Genomic DNA, 10,246 nt, shown 5'->3' with positions numbered 1-10,246 from the left:
GAACGACACCGTCCAGGTTCTGAAGGCCAGTTCCTCCGGGTGGTTCTACGGCACCAGCGACGGCAAAATGGGCGCGTTCCCCGGGGCTTGTCTGGACATCACCAACCGTAGCTACTGTAACGGCACGGCCTGTCACAACGGGGAGGCCGCAGAAACATCGGAGCACGGCCGGGGGCAGGACAGACCTGACGGCCAGGAGCACGCTCCTCAACACCGCGGCTGCAGCAACAAAGAGAACATCGACACACACCACTCCAGCCCGGACACAGAGAAAGAATACTTCGTCATTCCACTACAGAGACAGTCGTCCGAAATGTCGGAGGAGAAGGCGTGTAACTGCCTGGAGTGCAGAGGAAGCGGCTGCTGCGACGAGGACAAACGGGAAGCAGCAAAACTGAGAGAGCGAAACCATGTGCCAGACTAACGGTCTACATCGCATGTAAATATCCTGCAGAATTAAATTCCTACGATATGTATGATAAAGGGAATATGGCTTTCTATTTTGTAATGTGAAAATCGTTGGACCATATCTGAAGGTCTACAGTGTAATGTGGTCAGGTCACGCGCAAGCACCTTACTTCAATGCATCTTAAAAATGTTGCTGCACTCGAAACTTTTGTAAACCAAAAAGTATCCCGGTGGAAAATAAACCATGCAGCACGCTTAATGCACAGTGTGCAGTCTTGGTGTTCAGAGATGTATCTATGATGGCCTAGAAACTATGTGTTGATAAGCTTGGTCACACTTGCTCCTGTGTAATTCAATTTACTGTGACCTTTCCACCCATTGGAAACAAAACAAAGAACGTCATATTGATCCTACCATGTCTGAAGCAAAATACTCAGTAGCTAAGCCCTTCGTCGTAACGAAAGCAATTGTTATTCATGAAATATCTTTAAGAACTTTCCTACCAAGTGAAAGCAACTTTACCGGGGACTATTAAAGTGTGGAAGACTTGAAACGACAGAGTACTTTCTTTTTATCTCACAGACAGAGTCTGTCGGTATTTCTGAAAAGCCGAGACATAAGTTGTGGCAATGAACTTGACATTCCCAGATCTGCAGTTATGGCGCCGATATGGCTCGCAGAAATGACTATATGACGTCATGAGGAAGTTATCATTCTTAACACAGACGGTGTTCACGACACTTTTCTGGGTATAGGTTATTAGCTGGGGCCTCTGGCTGTGCATAACGCTTTTGCGTTAGCTGGTAGAGCAATGCCAGGGCTCAAAATATATTTTCTGCATACCTGCGCCGGTGCAACATTCAAAATTACCTGCACCAGACAAATCTTACCTGCACCACCCAGAATTTAGGAAGTATGAATCACTTCAAGTGTCAAAAAAATCACTGGCATTATAGGTGATGAGTCAATACAGTTAGTATAAATCCACATACACCTGCATTTGTGTGTAAGCCCAGTGCAGGTTAGGTGCAGGAAAGTATCAGAAACACTTGCACATTAATTCTCAATTTTACCTACACTAAAGTGCATATCATCAGCATATATAGAGCATTTCGAGCCATGAATTCGGCTTCACTATATACGCTCTTAGCACTCCATACACGAGCGGAATGATGAAAAATTGCAGCTGTCACCCCGGAGTCTATCACACTGGGATGATGTAACACTGACGAGACCATTAGAGGCCCCCTGAGTGCCGCTGTGACGCAGCCGCATGAAAGAAATATGCCAATCGTATCTCATAGATCTGTCCAGATGCCAATATACGAGCTCCTCCGGAAACTGTACACCTGCCATTAGCGAAACCAAGGGAGCTCTTGGTTCTTTTATGGAAAATTGTGCTTGAAAGGAACCAAAGATATAACGTGACCACCCATGTACAAGGAAAGGCGCATTCTTACCACTCAAACTACACGCAAGGGCATATGTCATGGTTAATGCACTGTGAACACAAGAAACTAACATTCTACTCTACCCATACTCGTTATGCCCTGAAGTCATACTTTTAATCTAGATGTTTTTCATGTCATCTTTCCTCCGCTTCAAACGCTTGAGAGAGTAGAATGCATCCATTTTTCATTACCAGGACGCAAGGAGCCATTTCATAAGTCATTTCATGCAGTGACAAAGGTCGTCCTCTTATCTAGGAATATAAATCACTCAACTTGGGGCAACAGCCATGGTGGCTGGCTCCAATACTGCTGCTGGTCGTTTTGTATGCACTAGAATAGAATTACCAAATAAATGTTTGTGTTGCAGGAAGTTTAAATAAAGAACTTTCCAAGTTATGTGGGCCATATTTTTGCTGCATCTGTTCAAAGTTGACATTGTTAGACCATAGGTCGAAAGCTCTAGGTGAACTAGGAGAACTTTCCAAGTTATGTGGGCTACATTTATGCTGTATCTGTTTAAAGTCGAAATATTGTTGGACCATAGGTCGAAAGCTCTAGGTGGAAAAAATGATTTTTGTGTTGGAACAAAAGTTTTAACTTAAAACATGTAACTACCAACACAGATGAACCTTCATGATGTATCTATATTGGCTTCGTGTAATGTTTATAGAGCAATCCTTCACATGATGATGTATTTCAGCCTAGATGCATGTTTCATCATTCAGAGGATTTATATGCGATAATTGATAGATTTGGCTCGGATTATATAGATTCTTATTCTTTAGTCGATAAAGGTCAATGTCGACTTTTCAAAACAGATGTCTAAATCAATATCTCTCTACCGTTAGGTTATGTGAGACAATCCGCAGCTGAAACTCTCCATACTTTATATGGAGTATCAGGGGCGTACAGGGTCGCAACCTTTGACCCTGCTGAACAACAACAACAAACACCTACATGGGGAGGGGGGCGTCGTCTTATCGGCAAGTACAGTAATGTAAGCCCTAACATTAAAAGGGAGACAAGGACAGGGTTAGCTCTAACACTAGTCGTAAACTCACCTTTCTACGCCTCACCATGCAGAAAACGTCGCCAGAATAGTAGCCTGCCACTTGCAACAGTCAAAATTCGCGCTGCTAGAATATTGCGTCACATCTGACCCCTCGGTTACAGAGGTCACAGGTCTTGCACCTGATTACACAAATACGTCGCAATGTTTCCTTCCTTGAGTTCGTTTCATCTACCAATGTGTATTGTAATTAGCCATAAACTTACCTTTCTAGACTTAGGCTTGCCCAGACGATACTTTCGCGGCCAAGGCCAACGGATATTCAAACTTCCCACCGCTTGTCTCGTGTCTCATCTGACTCCTGTATTACAGAGGTCACGGGTCTTGGACCTGATTATCCAAATATGTCGAAACATCTACCACCAACGTGTACAGTAACTACGTAGCTATAAACACACCTTTAAAGACCACGAATTTCCACAATCTTGCTATTATCACGGCCAAGGTAGAAGCCTAAACCGACATTTAAAACTTCTTGCCTCCACAGAAAGTTATATCCCCGCTATGGATAATAACGTTATCGTTTACTAGCCCAGAGCCTGATCGTGTAACTCTGTCAAAGTTCTTTCCTGCTATTTTTTCATCTACCAAAATGTGATACGAAAAGTCTCTACCCGTGTAACTTTGTCAAACGTTCTTTGTTATTTGTTCTATCTACCGAAATGTGACGCGGAACGTCCTAGACCCTACTTCAATTGCATTATCATCTCTACGTTCAACGGCCATCAATGGGGAGTTGACATGATAAATAGTTTAGTAGATGTCTCTGAACCAAATCATTCCACCCCAGGTTCAAAGCTATTCATACAACATAACCTCTCAATACTATGTGTCGAAGACGTCCTTTCACTAGATCTTAAGTAATCTCCTAAGAATGGCTCCATTCCATAACCGCACACACTCAACAGGTCACCTTGCAGTGGGTAATAATAAAGAGGCGGGACCATCATCCGCTAAGATACAAGGGTTTCTCGTCTCCAGCAGAGCTTTGTGCGAGCTCGAGATGGACGTTTAAGATTCATGATGGGATGAAAAGTTGTGGAGGTCAGTGTACGGGCGCTATCTGAACATGCACAGATCTGCGCGCTATCGTCTTATCCTCGACCCGACGACAGAATTTGACGCACGGCTGCGAGGATGATACAAAATAAATGTTGGTACTCATTGACCCTGTCGTCCATGGAGATGAAGCAGTCCCGCTTACCGGCGGGAGGCGTTTGATTTGGAGTCGTGTTGGACAAGAGGTCGCCGCCACAGTGAGATTTATTCCCGCGATAAGGCAGGTGGTGGAAACAGGCGATTATTTAACGGGAGAAGGTACAGGAAAGGTCTTCCGCTGGGCAAGTAGTGTATGCATGTGCTCAGCGGACCGCGCGTGCGGTGACTGCTAATAAACCACCGCCCGTGATGACAGAATTTCATGATAGTCTTTGTGAAACACCTTGGATTACGTCTATGATTTGACGACTTGGTTTTGTTACTTTGTTATTATCTACTTTTGTTAGTTATATTTATTTGTTATGTCTCTCAGTGTGACTAATTTTTGTACCCATGTTATGTTATGCTATGCTATGTTATGTTATGTTGATTTATAGACTTGCTTGCAACCAATTACAATTACCATAAACATTCTGAATATACCTTTTCTTGAATCATTTTTATATCCTGAAAATCACTTTGCCTGGGGAATAAAACTAGTCTTCGATAAATTTCATGTCACAAAATGATATTCACAGTATTAAAGTATATAGCCTATAGCCAATTAGACACGGCAGCAATAATACAGATGACTTTTACTTTGTCTCTTTTCCCAAATTAACACATAACAAAACACTAACAAATCACTTCGCCTACAGGCACTACTGACATTTCAGCAACGTTCACACAACAAATACAGACACTAGGCAAGCTGTCTCTTGTTGCGGAAAGTGCATTTTTCGTTCCTATTCTGTAAGAATATATGATATACTCTGTTGTCGTGGGAGTAGGCTGATAACGTACAGAAATGATATGACGAAGTACACAAATGTATATGCCTCTCTTGAGAGTTACTGAGCTTTCAATCATTTGCAAATGCAGCAAGAAGACAGCAGTCGTCAACAAGACCTTACGGTCACCCCAAACTTTCTCTTAGGCGAGCTCGTTTCACATGGCGGTATTATTTACGAAGACAATCCAAAAGTCTTACCAAGAAACTAGATCGGTGGAGCGTTACAAACAAGACCGTGGTACAATAGTCGTACTCGCGTACATTTATGATGGTTGCACGATATATGGAATTGAATAATCTTTTGATGAAGATTGGACATCCAGGTAAACAATATTCAAAGACAAATCAAACTCTATTACTGGTAATTTATTCATTCGTAGAGTTTGATTTATCCAGTAGTATAGTTTGATTTGCCCTGAGAATTGAGTAATCGTTTGGTCCACAATTTTGCATCAAACGTTTTTGTACGAATGCTCTGCTACATTCCCCCTCCGCTTCCTTTGCCGTAGCTATCCAGTCCAGTCTTCAAGATTCGTCGTCAGCCGTTCTGTCACCAATACCCGTGTGCCGGGGGTGTGCCCTGCCGTCTTCGCCCGCCGATCTCCGCGATATCCGGACGACAAGTGACGCCTGGTGACCTTGCTTCTCCACGTACTTGGTTCGATCTTTCCTCCGGTTGGCGCTGCTAGTCCTGCCCGAAGGCTCCACGCACGTGGCGGGGAACACTCCCGATCTGTCCCCGATCGATCCGTACAGCCACCCCGACGACGTCTGATCGATAACCTCGACAAAGTCGTTAATTTTCAAGGACAAGAAGCCCGGCTGGTGAGAGTAGTAGGGCACGATGACTCTTGCAATGAACGTTCCTGTGAAAGACATGAACTGCAATCACCATAATGAAGACTTCTCACTCATACATAACGCATCTTAGAGGGCAAGTAGAGGGCATATTGCCGACCGTCTTAAAGACCTTTAGAAAGCAATCTACTGCCAGCCAGTCAATTTGCCCAATTATAAAGTAGCCTTGATGTGCTGTCAATTACTACTTCTGGCAACCACAACACCAAATAAGCTCTTTAGGGATCTGAACTGAATACAAAGGAACAGGAAAACCTCATATCAAAAACAGATTTAACAAGCATTGCCCTTGCAAAGTTATTAAACTTTAGTAAAAGTTTGACTGTTAGTGACAGCATACTTTTACCTGTTAGAGCAACAAGTGTGCTTGAGTCAAGTAAATCATGGATGCTGAAAGTGTTACAATCTTAGTTTGATTCACAGAACTTACGGCACTGGTAGGCGACCCCGTTTTGTGTGGGTAGCGGAGAATTCATGAGCTCTGTCGGGCACATCGCTGCCTGTTCGTCACTCTCCTCCCAGTCAGCAGCAGCAGTAGCCGGAAGTGACGTATCGTTCGCGAATTGTTCCATGGGAATGTTCTCCTGGTCCCTTTGAGCAGCAATGTACTCAAACTCCTGTTGGCCGTTATACACTCCTGGCCTTTTTCGACAAAAGATGAAGCCGGCTAAAAGTACGACCAAGAGGAGACATAAAGAAGCTGCTGCGATGCCAGCTGTCGTGATGACTTGGAACAGACTTCCTTCCTGCACACGTATAATCCCTAGGAGGGCAAAGCAGCGGAAATTAGAAGAAAGTACCGCAAAACAAACCAATCAATCACCAGGCACTCCTAAGGCTGTGGAGATGTGCGCAAGAAAATGAGATTTTGCCTCAGACGTGGTAATATGAGAGTCTCTTTTCTGTGGCTCTCAATCATTGTCTTGTACCTCTTTGAAGTTCCGACGATGTTTTGATACCAGATGTCTAGATAGGTGTACCCTCGGGGAATAAAGCTACTGTTCCACCGGGAGGCCAGATCATGAACACACCTGCAGATGCTGGCACAAGCCCAAGTTTCTTTGTTCTGTCAACGTGTCAGTACATTACGGATTGCTCACCGGCCAGTATGTCGTACATCAGACAATCCCCTGTCAACTCGATACCGCAGTATTTTGCCACGGCAGCTTTACCCTTGATATCTCCATCGAGATTTTGAAATGCCAAGATGTTGTGATTAGTTCTGGAAGCTTTTCTTATATCTGGCGTGTAATTGCCTGACGTACGACATTGTGGCAACCGGAGAATGCCCTTTGCAGTGCACACTGATGTCGTGACTGTGCATGTGTTGTAAAAACTGATTGTATATGGTTAGATATTGTCTTGATAGTCATTGCTTTGTATGTTTAAAACATGTGCCAAAACCGAATAAACAGACTCTTTTTTCCACAACCAAGTCTTTTATTCAGCCAACGTTTTGGTGACCGTCTGTCACATTCCTCAGGGCAATTCTGGCTGGTTCACATTGCACTGGGGAAGGTGACAGACGGTCACCGAAACGTCGGCTGAATAAAAGAAAAAAGAGTCTCTTTACTCAGTGACTTTTCAATCAGATAAAACTATTCACGGATGTGCCAAAACCCTCAAACATCATTCACTTATGGCAATGTTATCTAATTTTCTTCATGTTTGGGGATGATATTTGCAAACTTGGAAATGGAAAGTAAGGAAGTTAAGGTACTTGGTACAAGGTCTGATAGCATTACCATTGCTTTCGGCGGCCTCAACTATGGTGACGGCCTTCTGATAAATGGAGACGTAGACTGACTTGGAGTCGTCGGCGAGTCTGTTGGACGCCTGGCAGCGGTACTGTCCGCTGGTCCTGTTGTTGTGTTTGGACAGCACCAGCCCCAGGCGCTGGGAGGTGTCCGTCCCTGTGGTGGTGAGCATGGGTTTGAGACTGTAGCCTCGGTACCAGGCGACCCGCGGAGGCGGATTCCCCTCGGCTATGCAGTGGAGGACGACGTTACTGTCATCACTGCTGTCTTCAACAATTTTCAGTATCTTTGCCGGATCTGCAGAATGAACAGTTTACTGGTAAATAGAAAAATTGAATTATGAAACTTTCTTTTTTCTCAAAATTGCTCCAGTTTTAGGTTGTGCATGATAGACCACTAGTTACAATCAATCTGCAAAGTCGTGTCACACATCGTGACATCCCCAGGCGATTGTCAGTGTCTCATTAGAAGTTACAGTAGATTTTGTGTTTATTCTTAAACCCTAGAGAACCAATGTAGTAGACATTCCTTGGTCTCACAGGTACTGGGTGACAAAAATTGAACGTCACCCTAGACCATACGAGAGGAAATGTAATTTTTGCATGGGTTACTTGAAAGCTTAGTACAATTTGACTTTGAAATCTAGTTCTGAATTTCTGTCATTGCGTTTGAATGATGCATCCCCAACCGGGGAAAAGACTACTTGCTATTATGTATACCTTTCGGGAATATGTTGTGCCGTTAACCTTGAGCGGTACAGACAAAATCTTATCACACAAGAAGCACTCAGCTGTCACATTCTTCATTCCTTCCGCTATTCAGGAGGAGATTTGGGCTGAGTGCTGCCAAACTTGGTCGGCGACGGAGTGGCTTACAAAGTTTGGGTGAACCGCACTCAGAACGTATTACCGTGCGCCGGATGACGTGAGCGAACCGATCCCATTAAACATGTTTCTGTCTGCTCTACACAAACAGAATTCAAATCATGACATGTTTCTTCTTTGCTGGGTTATATTTTCACATGTTATTTGTAGTTATAAAACTTTCAGGTAACATTATTCAAAAAGTGGTCCGGAGAATATCTAAAACTTAAAATTACTTATTGACTTTCTTTCTGAAATTTATGAGTCTTAGCTATATTTGCCAAACCAAAATGTTTAGGTCCGCCAGTACAATGTACTATGGAGACAATCATAGGATGTTATTTCATAAACCACTCGACAATAAAGACCAAATCTCAAAACGTGGCAAAGCACTCACATATGACTCCTACAGATATACTGTCAGTCGTCTTTCCCATCAGGTGCTCGGCTACACAGGAGTAGTTTCCCGTCTGATCTCGCGAGACTTTGGGGAGGAACAGCCACGGAGAGTAGCTGTCGTCTGCCTCCATGTTGCCAAGGATGTGGGGGGAGACATCTTGGAGTTGGTCGCTTTCCCAATATGGCGGCGAGGTGAGCGCACTGGTGTAGTTGACGGTGCAGTTCAAGATGACAGAAGAGCCTTCTTTCGCGACCACCGGCTTCTTAGTACTGATCTGGACTATCGGCAAAACTGCAGCAGATAGGAACAAGATGCATTTGTTTTCGTTGAATTAATCTTGTCAGATAATGGTACACAACACTGTCTTCACATCTACATATTAACTAACGTGAGCGGTATATTCAGTGTGTCCCTAGATATATGGGTCCAGGGACCTTTCCCATAGCTGTCTATATAGGGATATACATTGCCTACAGCCATGAAGACTCCAGCAGGCAATGTGTTGGGGCTTCATTCGTCTGCATGCATTGCCCGTATACTGAGCTTATACATGATGACGCAAGCAAAGGAAACCCCGTTGGAGTCGCCACGGCTACAAAGCCCACTGTAACTGCCGTCATGTGTTCACAAGATTATCTCAAAAGCGAGATTCTTGTAAGTGCCAAGATGGAGTAATGCTGCGAGGGTTAACAGACCCTGTTGCTGCCAACGCCTTTTAATGAGAACATGTGACACCGGGACCCGGCGGCCATCTGTCTGGGCATTACCGGCAGCAGGGGTCAGCATGTCCGGGAGTTGTATTGATTCTCACGGGTGCCCTTCTTCACGCTATGCGTCCCTATTAGCACCTCGCCGTAACGGTCGCAATTTGTTATGTTCGGGTTCAACGAAGGTCCATCTGTAAAAATTTGAATGGAGCTTCGAGCGCCCGACTTTGTGTGTACAATGATAATCAAAATTTTGCTAGTTCACTTGACATGAACCAGCTGAAGAGAAGCAGGGAGAGCTGGCTAAAAATCACATTACATTGGTGTAGATGAAAGAAAACTTTTCCAAAACTTTATGTGATTGGGTCCAGGTACTCATATTTCAACACATTTGGATAATCAGGTTCACGACCTGTCACCTCTATTATCCAGGGGTCAAATGTGACATAACTTTCCGGCGGAGGGATCGTTTCCTCGCAATGTTTCGGAGGTCAGTTTAGGTTTCTTTAAAGACTAAGTATGGTTTTTGTCAAGGCGAGGTCTACAAAGGTGTGCTTAGACCTAGGTTTAATTGTATACATGTGATTATGTCCTGTTTTTAGGTTCTGTAGACTGCTCGTACCGACTCGTTGCTACCCTCCCATGGCTCCAGGTAAGTTACACACCAGTTGAAAAATGATTTGTGATTCTTAATGGTACACATGTTAGTTATCGTCAGGTTATCTTCATGTTTCTTTTGGTTG

The 10,246-nt window shown here is 44.0% G+C and overlaps 1 protein-coding gene across 1 annotated transcript in view; it reads left to right on the top strand.

Annotated features, from left to right (window-relative positions):
* LOC109486284 overlaps window positions 1-598 on the top strand; it is a 12,782-nt gene extending 12,184 nt beyond the window's left edge. The window contains exon 6 of the mRNA XM_019790076.1: window positions 1-598. This exon is cut by the window's left edge and continues 3 nt beyond it. Within this exon, the coding sequence (XP_019645635.1) occupies window positions 1-424 (424 nt within the window). The 3' untranslated portion in view covers window positions 425-598.
* Window positions 599-10,246: the final 9,648 nt, after the last annotated feature.

The sequence above is a fragment of the Branchiostoma belcheri genome, unplaced genomic scaffold, assembly GCF_001625305.1.
Source record: "Branchiostoma belcheri isolate BF01 breed outbred unplaced genomic scaffold, Haploidv18h27 scaffold8, whole genome shotgun sequence".
Taxonomy (NCBI): domain Eukaryota; kingdom Metazoa; phylum Chordata; class Leptocardii; order Amphioxiformes; family Branchiostomatidae; genus Branchiostoma; species Branchiostoma belcheri.
The sequence above is the reverse complement of the archived record's forward strand: the minus strand, read 5'-3'. Positions and strand labels throughout refer to the sequence as shown.